Source organism: Solanum stenotomum, chromosome 7 (genome assembly GCF_019186545.1).
Source record: "Solanum stenotomum isolate F172 chromosome 7, ASM1918654v1, whole genome shotgun sequence".
Lineage (NCBI taxonomy): Eukaryota > Viridiplantae > Streptophyta > Magnoliopsida > Solanales > Solanaceae > Solanum > Solanum stenotomum.
Window position 1 is genome coordinate 1,144,137 of NC_064288.1, and position 20,342 is coordinate 1,164,478.

Genomic DNA, 20,342 nt, shown 5'->3' on the forward strand with positions numbered 1-20,342 from the left:
AATACCCTGATGGAAGCCAGTAATTTCCAGCTACTGAATTTTTTATTGTACTCTATATGTAGGCTCAGCTCCGTGGATGGAGGGAGGGTTAGAGCATAGCACAAATGTCACGAACAGAAAACAAGAATGTTAAATTAACCACAATGAATCATATAATTCTATTTCCATAGACAAAATGCAGTTTCAATCTACAGGTGTCTAATAATTTACAAAAAGAAGTCCTGCTTCGATTCAGTTAGGTGATGTTGCCAACTGGAGTTCATAAGGTGGTTTCATCCGCATTTAATCTTCTATGTACAGTCCTCAGATCAACCAAGTGACGCATTGTTGGTCTACCATGTGGACAATTCCACGGAGACTTGAGGCGTGAGAGATTATCAAGTATCTGAAACAAAGAAACTTGGGTCATAAAGCAAGCCAGAGGCCGCAGAAATTCTACATTAAACTAGACAATTGCTGAAGTACCAAGTAGCGAGGATGAAATCTCAGATACCATGATATGAATATACATCCAAGAACACAGTAAAATGAACAAAAATACCTTTTGCATCTCATTTCTTCCAAGTGGATCTCCAATAACAACAGATGATTTGCATGCACGCGATGCCAACATTGCACGAACTCTAGGAGGACATAAGGAATCAGCTGTATCATTCTTATAAGTACCCATTATGGAACATTCTTCCTCACTATCGGCAAGAATGGAAATGAGTTCTTTCACATCTGCAAGAACAATAAAGCAAAATGAAAATATACGAGTCAAAGTTCCTTAATGCAATAAAGCAGTGCAGATACAAGGGTTAACACGACTTATCCTCCCTTACATTCTGTAGCTCACATCCGCCCAACTAACCACCAATAGAATGACCAAAGGGAAATTTGTCCAGTAATGCAAAGCGCATTCCACCTAATGAAGTTCTCTCTTTAGTTATTTTTCTATGAGGCTTTTCTCTAGCTATTTTATCACGTTCAGATCTGATATCCTGACTCTAACTACCTACTTGTAGATGATCTGAATCAACGATTAGCAACTTGTGTGGTCATTTCTGAAGTAGCGACCCAAAGATGAAACAATGACCTATGTCCTATGGACCTTCAAGTTTGTAGAAATATGGAATGCATCTGAGTGACTGATTACCTGCAATTCCAAAAGTTAGATTTTTGCTGAAGGGAACTGCTTTTAGCTTAAAACGATGCCCTGGAGGAGCACACAGATCCTCTTCCAAGAGAAATCCATTTTTCCTGTGAAGCCAAAGATAGAAATGATAGTCATCAATCTAAGAGAGTACACATGTTACCAAATAGTTTAAAGCTAATAAGACTAGCAGTTCATCAAACAGAAAAAGTGCAAGATGCCAAGATGTTTTTGTAGACTGCACTTGGCTGCTATATTACGAGCTAATTTTATTTTGTTGTCAAAGTATTTGATTAAGCAGATAAAGAACCTGTTTATTTGTTTTTGGCACTTCTATTTGACTAAACCTTAACAGACTTTTTTTACTCCTTTTCTCAGTTGAAATGTTCTGTTCTCCTTTTTTTGGGTTTCCTTATTCACCATGGAGAGTATACAGGATTTTACTTTCTATTGCTTTTCCAATGTTAAGAACTTAAGATGGTGGAATCTGGGAGTTCGGAGAGTAGTCATAGCTCAATCTTTCCTAGGGGAGGGTNTTAGAACACAGGGATCTATCGGTAAGGGGGTGGGGGGATTGATGAGGTTTAGAACATAGGGATCTATCGGTAAGGGGGTGGGGGGGTTGATGAGGTTTAGAACACAGGGATCTATCAGTAAGGGGGTAGGAGGACATACTAGCTAGGGGTTACAAAGCTGGTATAGGGGCACTAAGGCAGATGAGGGGCAGCTATCTCATTTCATACTTTAACGGCACGATAACAGAAAAAACAATGAAGTTAAATCTATAATATAGAAAAAGAACCAAAAAGTACAGTTCTCCAAATTCTTCACATTTTATAGACTACTTTGGTGAAAGTGTGAAGACAACAGGAGTTCAATTCTCGGAATGCCCCCATAATTATTCCTTCTTTTTTTTTGGGGGGGAGGGGGTTGGGGAAAGAAAAAAAAAAGTGAAGACAACAGACATCTCAGAAGTGTATTAATGTGAGTGAGGGGTGCAAAGAATAGGAAGAAACGATAATCATAATATCAGACAACTAATTATCATAGAAAGTAAAGGACTACCAACACTGACAACTAAATGATTGGCTTAAGAATCAGTGCAGTCATGATTTTGACTTCACAAATAGATCGATAAGGTTAAGAAAAACATGCAAAGGTTGAAAATATGTCATCTTAACCTCATAAGTTGAATATAACCATACTTCGGATCGTTCAGGAAGAAACAAACCAAATGATGAAAAGAAATGTCAATAAGAGAATTCACAATAAACAAGAACAAAAAGGATTCTCAAGCACCTGAAAGTATCATTGTGGATGGAAATAACTATTTCTTCTTCAGGAGATAGTTCCAACTTCAAGGGCCTAAATTTAAGAAAGAAAAAGAATAAACTTAAAGCCAGGAACAAAATTCTCGCGTAATGCAGAAGAGAAATATTATGACTTCATCACCCCTTCAATTTTCCACGTTTTTGGTTCATTAAATATGTTTACATAACGATAGCAAAATGCACAAAAATTCTGGAATGTGTCTACCTAACAATAGTAGTCCAATCCACAACAATTCTACAATGTCATATAGCCTCACACCTTCATAGATAACTGATATTATTTACACCCACAACTCACCCGTATCACCAGAAGAAGAAAACATCTGATATGGGAGAAAGATAAGGGTTCTGTAATCACAGCAATTAATTATCATGCATTAATAACTTATAAACATGCAATGTTCAAACAGATTGCATGACTCTCAATTGATAACATGCAATGTTCAAACAGATTGCATGACTCTAAATTGATCAACATATCAATGGAGTATGTCATATAGAGAACTTGCACGACCAATAATAGAGATAAGAGTCTTGAGCCTTCCTTCCAAAATGAAATTGAGGGATATGTACTCAATTTTGAGAGGCCAATTGAAATGCTAATTTATCATTTTTAGATGATAAAAAATAGGACCAGTTAGATCTTAAGTTCTCGCCCTAGATAAACATGGAGAAAATTGAATCACAAGGACTTTAATTTTGACCTAGCATCTATATGGGCCAATTTAAGACATACATCAACAAAATCAGCCTCTAGTCATTTGGCACCAGGAAGAGAATTTTAATAATCTCTTAGTTTTTCTTGGTTTTAACATCTCATGACTTCCCCACGCTACAGGAGAAAGGTAAAAGCCGAGATAATCATAAAATCATTCAGCACTTGCTGCACCAACTCAAACCAGTAACAACTACTCTAAGGTCAAGATGGGATTTGACTTAGTCACTTGGAGTAAAAGTAGCTCAAATCCCATACAAATCAATATGAAACCTAACACATGTTAAAGGCGCAAAACTTAAGTCTTCTCCTAATCCTTGCTTTTAACAATTATGTTACTCTTTTTTGCTGTGTAAACAACTTATTTAGAAGGAAAAAGAGGAGGTATTCCCTTTATTCTTTTGATCGAGTTAAGTAACATTAGTATAGATTTACCTTAACAAAAACATTTCACTTTCCAGCTAATTTGCAGTTTGCACCTATCTTAATACATAATAAATTCAAAAAATCTTAGACAAAGCACATAGCAGGAGAATGAAGACCCTCACCGAAGTAAAGGTTGCTGATTCAAGATAGTTGATTGCGACAGGCGCTCAAAATTATACTTCTCGTCTGCGGCATGCTGACCAACCAAAGCAAAATGAGAGAGAGAGAGGGAGAGGGAGGGAGGGAGAGAGAGAGAGAGAGAGAGAGTCCAATGCAAATCACATAAGCAACTTTCAAAAACCAAAATAAAATGGAAGATTAGTTTACTATTGACTACAGACAGATCAGTACACAACAACAAAGGAATAATACCTGATCAACGATAAAAAGGTCTTGATCCAACCTGCCTATAATGAATCCAAGATTGAATTGCCCAATCACCTGCAGAACAAAAATAGAAGTTGAGAATTTTCGAAAGCTGATACTAGGAGTGTGTTTGTTATGAAGGAATTTTGTTTTCCTGGAAATTAAGTGGAATTCTTACTTATTTTCTTGTGTTTGGTAAATAAGCAGAAAAATATTATTGCAAAAGAAATTGCATAAAATTTAGGCATACACTATTGGTATTGGCATGGGAGGCTAGGGGTGGTTGGGATGGGAGCTATGGGATTATGGGTGGGGTGTTCTGGAGGGTGGATATTCGTAAAATAGTGTGGAATGTCACTTATGGAATGCTTTCCCCGCTTCCTCTAGGGAAGTCATTTTCCTCATTTCAAGGAACTTGTTTTCCCAGAGAAAAATGTTTCCAAAATTTTGACCAATGATACATGAGAAAATTGAAAAACATTTTCCTCCATACCAAACACACACGACTCTACATTTCTGCTTAAACTGCTGATGACAAAACTAAACATGGACAAGAAGTAAATTACCAATTGCATGTAAATAAACTAGTGCTTGACTAAATTTAGCATTAGAAGTATGACAACCAAATAGCATACAAATAAAACTCACATATTGCAGATGTATAGCACAAATTCAGCTCTGGAAATACTCAGAAGTTCAAAAGAGTGAGTTTATATCGGCATATCCAAGAGAGGACGAGAAAAATCACTTATTATGGACTAAAGAATCTGTCACAATATTATAAGTCAGAATACTAAGGTTTCATGGTGTAAGGAGAGTAAAGAAGAGAACATAAAAATGCTGCAGTTAAAAAAATCACAATGCAAATAGTGACTCCTGTCATGTCATGAATTGGATAGTCTCAAAAGAATAGCTGAGAATGAGTATTATCAAGCGTTAAATGAGGAACATGTTCAGACTGAACTTCATAAAAGAGAAAAGAAAAAGTTGCATTAAGAAGTGGAGAAGTTCAGTTAAAGTGGGTATATAAGGCATTTCTCAAAAAGAAGAAGTGGGTATATAAGGTACAATCAAAGTGTACCTTTAAAGAAGTAGATGTCAATATTTATCACACAGAAGTAGGAGGACAAATTCAATTTGGGACCAAAGAATGCTAAGAATTTCACTGGGGAGTTTATAAGTATTGTTGACTGGAAAAAGATAATGAAGCATCGGAACATCTCCAGTACCACAAGATCCTCAACCAAACCAACTACAGACGATCTAAGAGTAAAACTCACATGCAAACAAAAATCAGAAAACTAAAAATTTTGGATTAGAGACAAGGTCTATTAAGATAGGGGTAGGGATAAAAGAAAAGAATCCCCAAGGAGATCCTAAGACAATCTTACCTTCCAGCCAGAATCAGGAAATAAAATTATTGGCAAATCAAAATCATAAAACAGGTTTGATTTGGAATGCTAATAAATGGATGAGTTTGGACCTTCATTCTAGTAAAATCTTCTTTCTTGAAAAGTCTCTCCAACTCATTGGTAGCATCAATCAATGCCTTTGCCTTCGCCTCTTCATTTTCTGATCCGGAGAGCTCCAGGGTTGCTGCAGCATAATCCCTTCAGAAAACATTATAGAACTTTTATTAACTAATTCAAAGACCAAAAGCTCTTTCTGCCAAGCCAATAGAAATTACCACGTGTACCTCTTTGTTTTCATTCTTTGAGATGTATGATTAAGGAGGTGCAATCTTGACAGCCTCTGGTTCCTTCTTGATATAAGTTCTTTCACACTAAATTGCAATGTTGAAGCAATCTCTGAATTAGATGAAGCCTTAGGAGCATCCAGAGTCAGACTAGCAGGCTGTTCAGAAGAAGAAGCATCTACCATATTTTCTGACACATCATGGATGTTGTTGCAAGTAGAATCAAGAGGCACTGGTTCAGTTACACATAATTCATTCATTTGAACTTCATGCTCCTGAAAATGAAATGGTTCAAACCTAAAAGGACTGACCAAAATAGTATAGAGAACGAATTGAAATTTTCAATGGCAACTATCATTCCTTATCAAATTCAACTGAACAACAAAGCAAGGAGAGTAAAACCATTCATAACGGTGATTTCTATTAAATTTATCTTACCTGTTCAAATCTTCCATTTTGTATACTATTTCCAGGTGGAGAAAAATCATTTGTTTGATCAAGGACTCTACCCATTCTTGAGTGCTTCATTTGATGAAGAAATCTGTCTATCTTTGAGATCTTGGAAGATCCAGAGTCATTAATGGTCACTTCATCACACTTATCAGCCTTAACTGGATTATCTGGAGATCTTAAAGATGCAATATTCTTCAAAGTATTGTCTTCTCCTGATGGGTGGACAGTCGATCCATTTCTCAGGATAGGTACCTCAGATAATGTAGTACTCAAACTCTCGTGCTTTCTCTTATTTACAGTAACAAATTTGGTGAGTGATGACTGGACAATGCTTGCACGATCGACATAACGTGCATTATCAATACAGCTTTTATCTTTTGAGCATGGGGTGAGTGCATGTCTGTCGGTTATAGCAGTAGGCAGACCACCGACCTCTTGCAGGGAACTTCTGGAACTGTTATTGTCTTTCTTTTTTCCATGGAATCGAAGACTGAAGTCTTTCTCTGTCGACCTGTTTCCATCATTTAGCATCACCTCCGTGACAGACATATCTTTGAATTCCTGGGCTTTTTTGAGAAAATGACCATCTTTACGTAGTTCTCCAACGCAGTCACCTTCCTGAGCATCATTGATATCTGACAGTAATTGCTTGGGTTGAAACTGAAAGGCCTCAAGATGGGAAGGAGTGGATGTATGTTTTTCTTCAACCTCTTGGAAACTATTAACAGCATAACTAGCATGATTAGATGAATATATCTTTTCTAAAGCTTCTCTCAAAGAGTGCAATATGGACCTTTCGTCAGACAAAAATATTTTTCTTTTATCTGGAGTTACATTGACATCAAATTCTCTTGGTGGGATCGCAAAATTCATGATTGCAATGGGATATTGCCGAGAGTTTGCACCTCTATACAACTCATTGACAAGCTTGCCAACTTTTGGCATATCCACTGGCCGTCCATTCACAAAAAAATATTGTCGATCTCCTAAGTTGCGTCCACTACCATAGCCAGACTTGGAAATGAATCCTTCAACAGTGCAACCATCGGACATACATACTTTCAGAGGCTCCAGACAAGTAAAGGTACTCATACCAAATACTGTTATAATGTTATCTTTCAGAGATCCACTTCCCTGAGTCTTCAGAACTACAGATTTTGCATTTTTTAGAGCTGAGTTGGTACAAACTAGTCTGACTCCCTTAGAAATAAGAGCATAGGCCTAGAAGGGCAACCAACAAAAGAAAAGGAAACTAAATAACTTAAACAACAAAAGCATTAAAATACTTCTTCAGCTGAAACCATGCATATACTCTCTTAAGATTAAGAACCTTGACAAGAACAAATTATAAAGCAGTCTAACATGGATGATAAGGTCACCTAACTATAGCACAATGCAATTCAGAATCACCAGAAGCAAAAAGATTTTTTGAGGAAGTTAATCAATTTCATTAAAGAGGGAAATCTCCCCTATACAAAAAGTATACCCAAAAAAAAAGTGGAGAGCCTACATAAAAGTATGATTCTCTACATATTGGTCCACAATTTGCGCCAACTACAATTTAGATAGAAACCTCACTTTCCTAGGAAGATTTTGTATTTTTCACCCCTTGTAATGCTTGAGTTTATAAAGGGGCTCAAATTCAGTCAGGTAGGTTTCCAACTTACTTTAAGCTTTTCCAATTGAATAAAAAATGAATTAACAGATATTAAAGGATCTCCTAAAAGACACTACAGCACCAATACAGCATAACTGCTATGACATACAAATTCATGTGCAACAGTGTCTTTTAGGTGATATATTCATAACCGAGATACTCCAAGTAGAATCATAAAATGAAAATTTCAATATGGTGAAGAAATTCTCGTTTTTACCTCTTTCTTTTTCCTTTAGGTAGCAATAGTGATCAACAAATTTCTAAATTTAGAAAACAATTTCCTCCAAAAGGACAAAGAACAAGATAGCTACTGTAACACAAATTGATGCTTGAAGTTCGAACCAACTTGAACTGAATTGGATTATATCATCACAAAGAGCCCTATAGATTTGACAGCACCAGTTGACATTCCCATCTCAATTCTTAAGATTCATTACAATCAAACCATCCTAAGAAATCAATAGCCAAACACAAAGTAAGATAATACAGATTAAAGGGATCATACATTCAGCAATGTTATAAGCTTTCCATATTCCTTCCGGATGTTGCGGTGGAACTCTTTACTTCTCACCGGTAAAGTGGAGAACAACTTCTTAACAGTGACAGTGGTACCAACTTGGCGAGCTGTATTCCTTTCAGCTATCAGAAGGCCCGAATGATCAAAAGTTAAGTGTGTCGCAATTTTCTCATTCTTCGTTCTTGTTTCAACCGTCAAATCCCCCAAAGTACAAAGTGAACTCAAAGCCTCCCCTCTAAATCCAAAAGTCACTAATGACTGAAGATCAGGAAAATCTGATAGTTTTGAGGTATGATGTTTTAGCGCCAGTACCTTCAATACAAAAACACCCACACCACTTAGTAACAAATTAGACCAATTTACTATGGACTAATTAATTAATCAACAGAAACGAAGAAACATAAACAAACAGTAGAAATTAGTATCAAGTGAGCTATTGAAAATAGAGATTAGTCTACATGTGCACATTAACACATCTATATACACATGGACACAACTTTGATTGAAAATAGAAAGTAGTACAGAGAAAGCTTACAAACCCATTACACATGTATAAGTGTGTGTGTCTGTCTGTCTGTGCATACATATTACACATACATATACAAATATATATATGGAAAGCTTACACACACACACGCACAATATTACTAGCTTCTTCACTTGCAACAATCAACAATAAGACTTAGGGTCGATCACTCAACTAATAGTTATTATCCCACATGCACACCTTTTTGCATCCACAAAGAAATTGAGCAGAAAACAGAAAGGAAAACACCTTGAAATTTTGAGGCGAGATGCCACAACCGTTATCAATGACCTGGAAGGATTCAGCACCATAGTCTTTGAGGGAGACTTCGATGCTGGTAGCTCCGGCGTCCAAGCTATTCTCAACCAATTCCTTGACGGCAGAGGGAAGGTCCAGAATAACTTGACCCGCACAAATTCTATGCACTACGCTCTTGTTTATGGGTTTAATAGTCGACGGTGAAGAAGCTGCTGCGGCTGCTCCGTCCATTTCAATGGCGCTCGCTCGATTGTAGGGGAAATGCCGGTAACCGTAAGATATCAAGTTTACTACTTCATGCTGAGAAATTCAGGGATTTATGTGCGCTAGTGGAGCTTCAACAAAACAAGAATGATTCACTCTGAAAAAAAACGAAAACCCTATGGTTTCAATTCGATTGCTGTTCAGATTTCAGAAAAATCACTTGTTTGCCGCCAAAACAAAGCCGTTTTTGAAGATATAGGGTATTTGTTGGGAGCAAAATGGACACAACGGTGTCGTGGTGTAGTTGGTTATCACGTCAGTCTAACACACTGAAGGTCTCCGGTTCGAGTCCGGGCGACGCCAGACATATACATCTAAAGTTTTTTTTTTTATTTATTTCTTTTCACTTTTAAAGGGTTGAAACTGAAAGTCAGAAAAATCCTTTCCGGTTCGAGTCCGGGCGACGCCAGACATATACATCTAAAGTTTTTTTTTTTTTTATTTCTTTTCACTTTTAAAGGGTTGAAACTGAAAGTCAGAAAAATCCTTTATTTAGACATGCTGTTTGTTCAGCCAAGGATCTATGGTTCGAGTCCGGGCAACGCCATACCATACATGTTTTATTTTTTTTTACTTTTTAAAGGGTTGGAACTTAAAGTCAAAGAAGAAGAATTCTTTTATTTAGTCGTTATTTGTTCAGCCAAGGATCTATCGGCGATTGGTGGTCATGGTGCAATGAACGAGGGTGTCCTATCTTTTGTTTGCAATGACACTACAGAGCCAAGATCCTATTTGAGAAGAGTACATAGTCGGTAAAATTTGCACATATATCATCCTCTCGCAACCCATTTGTGGGGTTACAATAGATTAATTGTTTCTTATGCATGCTGATAATACATGGGTCAGGCAGATGTATAAACGCAATTACAAACAATCTTTCAAAAGATCACTTGTACGTTGTGATTGATGCGGCATGTTAAACGTAGACATTGAAGGAGTGAACACTTTTGCTCATTTATATTGAAAATCTTCTTCCGTATTAACCAACAACCAACTGCAGACATACTATAACTATCGTATCACTGCGAAATGTTAAACTTTGACAGTGGAAGTACAAATAAATGCTCTCTAATAATACTAATTAATAGTAAAATCTCCTCCTTATTTCATTACATTGGATAAAGAATAACGTATGCAAAACATTAGAAAACGCGCTACTAAATTCCTATAGCACATAAGCAGAAGGTGACGATCAAAGTCAACCCGCAATGAGCGTACTCTCACTCTTAACCTCCGTGTTATTTTTTTCCCTGAGACTTTACTGCAATGCAGGCACCTGATGTCAAAGAGATCTGTTTGTGCAGCACAAAATAGACTAAAGGGATGCTTTTTTCCTAAAGAAAAAAAAAAGTAGTAAAGAATAACCCCATTGTTTCAGAAAATGGAGGTTAGCGTCCACAATTCACCCAACAAAGTTTCGTTGATCGGTCTCTCAATCATGTCATCTGCAAACTGCATCATTCAATCTTTTTTGATAGAAATTGTCCATAGGAGGTCAGAATCGGATTGCACTGTAACTATGTTTTCTTTCACAATATTAGATGTACTGACTAAGCCACCAAATCTCATTTCGGTATTATCTGAATAAAAGTCAAGTAAAGGTAAATCAGAGTCAAGCATGAAAACTAGATAATCACAAGTACAACGACATCAACTATGAGTCAAACAACTATTATGGGAGAAACAGGAATATTTTTGTTGAGGTACCTAAGCAAGCTTCTTGGATTATTCAAAATATCCTGAAGGCTAGTAGATACTTTGTGGCTGCTGAGATTTTGCAGATGCACTCTCCTCCTCAATCAAGTAAATGTAGTTGAGACTTAGAGGGCAATTCCACAAAGTAACTTGGAGGAAGATGGAGCGTAAAAACTTTGGGCTACCTAGATGGATCTTCATACTCAAACTGGCTGCCTTGGGAAGGCAGAACACAAGAGACAGATTATTGAAATGGGGAGTGACAACACAACAACAATGTGCACTGTGTGAGCTGGAAAATGAGTCTATAAACCACCTGCTCTTTGCTTGAACAATATCAACTCAGGTATGGCAAAAATTCTTAATATGGATTGATATTAACAGAGGCACCATGGGGTGGAATGAAGAATTACTTTGAGCTGAAGCATATGCAAAAGGCAGAAGTCACAAAGCTGAGATATACAGGATGATGCTGGCTGCAGGAGTTTATATTTTATGGAGAGAAAGGAAATCAGGGATTTTCCAAAACAAGAAACAGCCCACAACAATGATGATCAAGCAAGTGGTCCATGAAATCCATATTAAAGCAGGAAAAGTTGCAAAGCTCGGAGGATGGTTGACAGATCACAACTTTTATCCATAACTGCCTATGACTTGTTATTATAGGCTCTGGTAGTTAGATTGACTCTATTGCTCTTGATGTTAGCTTATGTATTTTTGACGGAGTACTTGAGGGGACTGTGTCCAACAAGTACTCCCCCTTCAGATGGTTTGTAAAGCATCACTTAGGTAATGAAACTAAAGTAGGTTACCAGAAAAAATGTTAGCATTGGCTATCTGGCGAGAATTGTATCCCTCTTGTAAATGAACCAATAGCTAAACAGAGATGTTCCGGGCATAAAGCATTAGCCCATAACAAAATGAAGTAGGTAGGCATCTAAACCACACATAAAATTTTATAAGGAAAGAGTAGATGGAGCTACTCACCCAGATTCCATTGGAGACCCGTAGTACTGGTTCTTCCGGCAACCATTCCAATGGGTATGAGTCCGCAATGTGGGCCCTCAACTGAGGAGTGTATATGAATCTTGTGATGATGCTTACTTGGAAGAAGTTGGATTAGGCTATCATCAGAGAGAAGAATAATCCGCATGGAGGGGAAACAGCATATGACATTAATATTTCCCATCTCATGGTCAAACCTTCCCCCAAGTGCTCCAGTGACTAGAATACACAACTGTAATTACACAGAGATAAAGTTAATCCCACTGAAACTCCATTAGGACATTCTTTCCAGTGATGGAAGCCTATATTCAAATCAATATGTTGACTTGTTATTCTGCATCGGACCTTTAAGTTTCACAATAGTTCCAATGTCAGTAGATGCAGTAATGAACTCAAAATAATAATAAAAAGACAACAATTATATTGCTCCATTTACTCTCAAAAAATATATAATATATATTGCACCATTTAATACATTTTCATGTTTATAATGACTATGCCATACTGTAAAATGTATATCACCAAAACCCAATGTGTCAACTCCAAATTTGACATTGCATGATGATCCATTTAGGACAAAGCTCAAAATTTTTACTATTTCAAGCATCCATTCTAAAAAGAATAAATCTTAATTATTTGGAGTAACTATAACTGCGAAAGAATTAGATCACAAATATCCACAAGGAGATGATGGAGATATTGGTTGAGAAACTATATAGTGAAATGACATTTTTAACAGATATAAACTAGAATACCACATATTTATAACGAATGGAAAAAGGTTGAAAATTTACAGAGCTATGCTGAAAAGCTTAACTTACATTTGGATGTTCTGGGTTTAGTGAGTCACGGATATATGTAACACATTTATTAAGATCTGTAGTATCTTGATCTTGAGATTCATCAATTATCTTGGTTCCCTGCATGTCGTTAGCAAGCAAATCTTCAAAATATGGTTTTTCCCAAATCGTTGGATCTTCAAAATGTGATTCAAACATGCTTTGTAATGAAATGCTGGAAAATGAAATACACATGTAGACAGCTAGCTAATCATCCCCAAAATTGGAGTTCTAACATGATTCAAAATGAGAAAAATGCACATGTATAATTGTTTAATAGGCTAGAAAGACATTTAGACAGGAGCACATACATTTGATGTAATCATCACACAAAAACTAGTAACTAAAAGTGTAACAACAGTCGTTATGCAGCTCAAAAGCTTGAACTCAACAATAAATTTGGGAACTTCATGGTGTTAACAAAGTAGGCATCTCTCTACCAGACTGAAGAATATATTTGCAGAGCTCACTGTGCTGTAAGCAAATTTCTCACTCTGGCACACAATTTAGCAAAGTTTTTCATTTCGTTACTACATAAAAGCTACTTGGATTTCTGATTTTCCTAACTGGGTTGTAATTTAATGTTATCGCATCATTTAACTCTGAGACCAACAGGGAAGCCCTTAACACATAATACACTAGTAACCTGTCACATGGTGTCCCACTCCATAATATATCCAATTTGATCCACCACATGGAAAAAAAGACTCACTGTGTTACCTTTCTCTATAAAGATACAAGGCAATTTTCAACATCAAATTCTTTGAGATCCTCCCAGGAGGGAAGCATTTAACCCAAAGTGATGATTCAATTAAAGTAGGATAAATCCTACTAGTCTTAAGGGACAAATTTTGAAATATATATATCAATCAACTAGGTTTCATATCCCAAATTAGTTGAGACCAGCTACATCAATCCTCTGTATCCTTTCGGTCACACAATTCAGGCTCCATTTAATTTCAATACTAAATAAATTTTTCCTTTAAGGCAAACTAAGGGTTTCTCTAAAACTAGATGTTCTCTAAATTTTAGACTTATCCCTACACAATTTTTTTAAAAAAATATCCCATTCGAAAAGAAATTTGCTGAGCAACTACAGGACCACCATAAGCAAATTCTGGCTTACCAAGCCTCTATAATAATCAAGAACATCAGTTCTGATTGAATCCATATCTCCTTTTATAGCATATGGCTTGTACCTGCAATAAGATCATGATTTAGTCTAATTCAATCTATGATAACAGACTAAACTTTTCCAAACATAAAGAAAATGTGCTTTGGCCAAACAAAAAGATAAAATATGAATGCTTTTATATATAGTCAGATTGTGTTTTAGCTAATTTAAAGTTCAATCCTATTAGAAAAAGGCAACCCGGTGCACAAAGCATCTGCGTTAGCAGGGAACGGAGAAGACCGCACCCCAAGTGGTGTGATGCAAACAACCCAACCTAATCTCAAATAGTGACTAATATTCTTCCCTAATGTAGAAATCCAAGTTAAGCTTTCGTTTAGTCCATCTTGGTCCAAGGAAAAATAAATGAGGCTCGCACATGAGGAAGTGTAGTAAACGTAACTAATCGACGAACAACTTTTATTTTTATAGATGCGTTCATTATGAATTGGAATTCCAAGACTAAAGCTGCGATCCCTAGCAAAGGCGATTTCATAATGAAGAGGATTTGAACTTGAGACCTCCGATTAAGGATGAAAGAGTAGTTACCATTCCAACATAACCCTTGTTGATTTTTCGTTGCATTTTTGCTTGGATTCTTCAAAGATGTCTATGGGTGCATGTCACATACTCCCAAAGTAGTGCATTTTTGGAGAGTTTGAGCAACATAGACTAAGAATAAAATCTCTCTAGGAGCTAAAACTTTGCGCAAGGTATTTCAAACAATTCAAACAACAACAACAACAACAACAAAGGCAAACAGAAAAAAGATGGAGAAAACAATGGAATCAAAAACAGATTTCACACATTGAAAACACAGAAAGGAAAAGAGAAAAGAGTGAAATTATTGATAGGGAAAACGATCCATGAGATCACAATCACAGAACAATGTCTAGTCTTTTTCTCTACAAAAAAAGTTGTTCCTCTCTAAACAGTTCAAAGCTAATAAAATTTCTTTTGTAGCAATAAACTACTACAAAACTCAATAAAAAAAAACAGATCAAATTAAATCAATAAGCCACTACAAAACTCATTAACCTTAAAAATCACTCAATAAATTCAAACTCACCTCTTACGAATTTCAGAAGGCTCTTCATGAGGAAACATGCCAGGCAATTCATCAAACACCCTATTCGCTCCACCGTCAGCACAAATATGAACCTTTGCTGTTCTACACAACAACATATTCAACATATTAGGCAAAAAAAAAAAAACACAAATCCCAGAGCCAAATGAACTACTTAAAAAAAAGTACAAAAAAAATGTATCAAGAAGAAATTGATACCTAGTCCTCAAGCTAAATAACTTATTATTCAATCAAGTTCACCAATTAGCCTTCGCCAAATATATACATAAATTATCCGATTTTACGAAGAGACCACCACTTCACATATACCATATTTAGACTATAACAATACAGAAAACTGCGAAAAACGTTGAAAAAACGAAGAGCGCAAGTCCATTACCGTGCTTCCAAAGCAGAGGAGTGAATTTCGGGAGGCTTTGGTTAAGGATAACGAGAGCGTACGTTAGAGCAGGTCCGTCGTCGGTGGGAAGATTTGGCAGGAGGAAAGTAGAAGAATGAGACGTCAAACTCATCGTTGCTAACTTGCGCACGCCCCTACTGATTCTGTTACTCAGATTGAAGAATGGAGAAGGTATGAACATCATTGGAGTAAGTATTTATATTTAATTTCTACTAATAAACAAACAGTACTATATTATTTATTATATTTATTATTATATAGATATGAAAAGTTCTATTTTGACCGTAAAAAAAGGAGAAAAATATAAACCTTTTCACAAAAAAATGGGACGTGATGGGACGTGGCCAGTTGGGTTAGATACTCCGGTTAAAAACGAGAAAGAGAAAGTAGAGAGAAAACTTCTTATTTCTTTAAAAGATTAGTAATCGAGAGATTTTTTATGATAAGGAAACCTCTTTATTAAGGGGGGAAATTGACTTTTTTTTAAAGAAATCTACCAAATAAACATTCACTATAAAAAAAAAAAAATGGGGGTAGGGAAGAGGAAATAGAGACGAGATTACAATGTGGAATTGAATTCTTACTAATAAGGTCAGCTAACATCCTTATTATATAGTATAAATATGTTTGTAATACGGATTATTTTCTTTATTTTATTTTTGATATTAATAATTTATATTTCAAAATTATTTAATTATATATCCATTAATATATGAATATTATAATTAATAGGCTTAAGTCATCAGCGTCCTCTTAAAATTGATATGTATCTATTGAACATGAAATGAAAACTTTTTAAAAAAATGTTCTGTTGTAATTCACACGCATTATCTTAAAACAAGCACAAATAAAATTCCGACACATGCACATGAACCCAGTCTAGCAATAAAATATAATTTTTCAATTTTAAAAAATGAAAAATACTTTCCAGACTTTATTTAATAATCACAAAAAAGATTAAAAAATAAAATATCCCCCACCTAACCCTTTGACCTTTCTCCTTCCTTTATCCTGTGAACCCTGGTCCATTGATGACGAACATAACAAAAATAAAAATTTCCGGCTCAAATTCATTCTTATATCATCCGTTATTTTCTATTCATTTTGAGATTTTTGTGAAAATAAATGGACGTCAATAATTTATTTTGAAATTCACGACGAAGAAAAATCGAAAGTATGTTGAATGAGTGGTGATGTTTGTTCAATCGGAGTGATCGAAAATAGAGATGGACGAATATTGATCAATTTTTAACTCCAATGTTCAAAAAAAAATTCTTCTCTCATATTAAATTAGCAGATTCAATTTTTTTTTACAAAACATGAAGAAAAAAAAAAAGAACGAAACAAAAGGCTAGGAATTTAAATTTTTTAGAATGGTGGGTTGAAGAAGATGACCACTAGTGCATGGGTATGGCCGTATGGGTGTGGGGGTGGAGTGGGGGGGTTGTTTTTCTTTTACGAAGAGATTAATATTATTTTTTTAATTATTTAGTTAGTGCATGTCAACGGTTAAAAAATAGGTACCAATTTATAAAAAAAAAAAAAAAAAAAAAAAAATTAGACTCTATTAACGCGCTTAGTAGTAGTGATATACACTTATTTTGCAATATCATCGTTTTATGTTTAATAGACATATATTTTGAACAATTTAGGTGTTCAATAGGTACAAGTCCTAATTGAAGTGTCTAATTGAATTATGTGAATAACTTTAAGGGGCCGCTGATGACTTAAGCCTAATTAGTATTTACAGTATTAATTATTACATCTTAAGTGGCTTGTAAAATCAAACAAGTAGTAAAAGTGAACAAAAGGAATAGTAGTTTGGATGATTCTTTGATTTAGCGGTGGAGACGGAAAGTGATAAAAAGTCAACAGATTTAGGTCGAAATAAAAGGGATGATTTCCGTTTAGATTTATTTGTTTTATTTTATTTGATACAAAATTTTAAAAAATAAGTAATAATATCTTCTACTTTTGACTTTAAATTAAGATGTGTTATAAATATATTTATTGTGTTATAGTGAATGTGTTTATTTGGAGAAAATTTTTTAAAAAAAATTAGATATCAAGTCAGTTTTTCTCTTATCAATTATCTCTAATAAGAAATGTTCTGTCCACTGTCTCTTTTTTATATTTTATAATTTTATAATATATTTCAAATGTATTAAAATATTTTTTTAATCTTATAGTATTAAACATGTAAGAATTGCTAAAAAAAAAGGATAGGGACATTTTTTTTAACGAAGTAAAAAAGAAAGTAAGACATGTAAATTCAAACACAGCAAATATTGTGTTTTTTATTTACATGTTGATTAATAATTATTTTTCCGATTTCAATTTTTTTTTTTTTTGTTTATTTCAAAAGTCATACCTCTTCTCTCATGATGATAAATAACTCTTTGATTTCAATTTTTTTAATCGTTAGTTCAAAATCATATAATTTAAATGTTTTTCTTTTATTTTTTAATTTTGTGTCAAGTCAAAATAAATCAAATAAACTAATATGGATAAAGAAATTAAAAAAGATATTTGACTATTTTATTTTCATTTACTCCCTCTGTCCCAATTAATGTGACACTTTTCATTTTTCGAGAGTCAAACAGTTTAAGTTTGAACAAGAATTTGCTCATGGAATCTTCAATTTTTTAAATGAAATTTGTATGTTTTTAAACTACATAAAAAGTACTACAAGTCACAATAATTGACAATTCAAAATTTTTAAAAATACATGAAAAAGTAAATTTATTTGAATTTCAAAATTCGAAAAGTGTCACAGAAATTAAAACTGAAGGAGTATATATAATATATACCCTCTTTAGTCTATATTAAATAAGATAATTCAAATTAAAATTTAGAATACAAAATTCCAAAGTTGATTGTCAAAGTACAAGAAATTGAAATTTAATTGCTTGATAGAAACACATGATGGAATGGGTCATATGCATACAGGAAGAAAACTGGAATGAAAGCAGCCCATACCCCTCACGATTCCAGAGGGCATGAATGCAGTACCATATGAATATTTAATTATCTGACGTGTGTATATAAAAAGGTTAAAATTGTTTTTGAATGATTAGAAATAGCTTATACATATTATTTATTTATGTTTGGAAATAAAATTATTATTGTTGTCTATGTTTTGAACCATAATTATCCTTAAAATATTATCTTTGCCATATGTGCTGACATGACACTCCAGCACGACAAAAATCTCTTCCTCTCGATTATGTTGTTCTTTNATTAATGTAAAAAGTGATATAACAAAAGGGTTGAAAGAGACATTTTTGTCATTTACCTATTTTATCCCAGGATAAGTTATCCTGGGATTACTATACCACCCAAATAGAGGGATAACTTATCCCGGTACTAATTATTAATCCCGGGATAAGTTATCCCGAACTTGCCAACCAAACAACAAAATAAGCGGTACTATAATTTAATCCCGGGACTATATGGTATTATCCCTCACACCAAACGACCCCTTAAAATATTATCTTTGCCATATGTGTTGACATGACACTCCAGCACGACAAAAATCTCTTCCTCTCGATTATGTTGTTCTTTCCTTGTTTATTTTTATCACAATTTTTTTTAAAATTTTTTTTTATCAAAAATAGTTTTTTCATTGTTCTTGTTTGAGTTATTATTCGGACTTTGAAATTTTAATTTCAAAATGTGCTGAAGTTCTTTTGATATAGCAGTTGTGTGTTGAAACTCAAAAATAGTTACTTATTTGAAAGCTTGTCGGTGAAGAAATTTATCGCCTTGTTGATTTTTGAAGTGCAAAAATTTGAAAAGATTTAGCAGAATGTTACTAAAAATTACTTGAATATTGCAATGAGGCTGGAAATTGATATTTAATACTTAACTGATTTTTTAGTTTGAAGATTTCAACTTTTTTAGTTTGAAGATTTGAGTTGAAATCTCAAAAAAATATATGAAAGAGTTCTTAAAAGCTTGAAAATCTAAAAATTGATTTTGTTAATCTATGACCCCAAATTCCAAACAATGAACTTGATCCTTCAACACACAATTACAACCTCAAACAAATTTCAGCACACTTTGAAATTGGAGTTTCAAAGTCCGAACAATAACTCAAACAAGAATAATGAAATAATTATATTTGATTTTCTTTTGTGATGGGATGAACAAGGGAGAACAACATTATTGAGAGGGGGATATTTTTGTCATGTTGGACGGCTAGGTGGATTGTCATGTCAACTTTAATGGCAAAAATAATGTTGTAAGGGTATTTGTGGTCCAAAACATAGACGATAAGGATAGTTTTGATCCAAACACAATTAAAGGATATATATGAGCTATTTCGATTAGTTTGAGATAATTTTGACCCTTCTCCATTGTTTTTATCGGTCATTGGACGTTTACTATTTGATACTCCCGCCATTCAATAATAATCGTCCGTTATAATTTTTTCAAATGTCGATAATATTTGTACACTTTATAAAATTAATGGATAATTTTACACTTGGGCTGTGTTTGGTATGAAGGAAAACATTTTTCGGAAAATGTCTTCCAATTTTCTCATGTTTGATTGGGTAAAATGTTTTGGAAAATGTAATCAACCTATTTTCTTCAAATTTAAGTAAAACGACTTCCCTTCAAAAATTAAGAGAAACAGTTTCCAAAACTATCTTCCAACTTCAAATTACAATTTTTTTTTGTTGAAAAAAAATAAATTTAAAGCCTTTTTTTTTTACCCCACCCTCACCCCTACTCCTCCCCCCGCCAGCCCCCTACCCCCCCAAAAAAAAAATTTAAGTTTGTTTTTAAAAAATATTTT

The 20,342-nt window shown here is 34.4% G+C and overlaps 2 protein-coding genes and 1 non-coding gene across 4 annotated transcripts; 1 reads left to right on the forward strand and 2 right to left on the reverse strand.

Annotated features, from left to right (window-relative positions):
* Nucleotides 1–119: 119 nt before the first annotated feature.
* On the reverse strand, nt 120–9,445 carry LOC125871300 (DNA mismatch repair protein PMS1). Its single transcript, XM_049551892.1, has 11 exons — nt 9,072–9,445; nt 8,285–8,608; nt 6,108–7,343; nt 5,670–5,944; nt 5,457–5,583; nt 3,980–4,048; nt 3,730–3,803; nt 2,435–2,500; nt 1,139–1,242; nt 542–723; nt 120–385 (listed from the first exon to the last, which is right to left on the reverse strand). The coding sequence occupies exons 1-11, from the start codon at nt 9,309–9,311 to the stop codon at nt 260–262; spliced, it is 2,823 nt and encodes a 940-aa protein (XP_049407849.1). The 5' UTR covers nt 9,312–9,445; the 3' UTR covers nt 120–259.
* Nucleotides 9,446–9,573: 128 nt separating this feature from the next.
* On the forward strand, nt 9,574–9,647 carry TRNAV-AAC (transfer RNA valine (anticodon AAC)). The gene has a single exon. It is a non-coding gene; the product is annotated as a tRNA-Val (tRNA).
* A 779-nt stretch (nt 9,648–10,426) lies between these two features.
* Nucleotides 10,427–15,731, reverse strand: LOC125871795 (thiamine pyrophosphokinase 2). Of its 2 annotated transcripts, none has more exons than XM_049552467.1 (6): nt 15,521–15,731; nt 15,124–15,220; nt 14,010–14,082; nt 12,866–12,964; nt 12,027–12,276; nt 10,427–10,924 (listed from the first exon to the last, which is right to left on the reverse strand). In XM_049552467.1, the coding sequence occupies exons 1-6, from the start codon at nt 15,723–15,725 to the stop codon at nt 10,806–10,808; spliced, it is 843 nt and encodes a 280-aa protein (XP_049408424.1). In that variant the 5' UTR covers nt 15,726–15,731; the 3' UTR covers nt 10,427–10,805. The 2 variants fall into 2 exon arrangements, with proteins under 2 accessions (XP_049408424.1, XP_049408425.1); XM_049552468.1 differs by having other exon boundaries at nt 15,124–15,225; nt 15,521–15,712.
* Nucleotides 15,732–20,342: the final 4,611 nt, after the last annotated feature.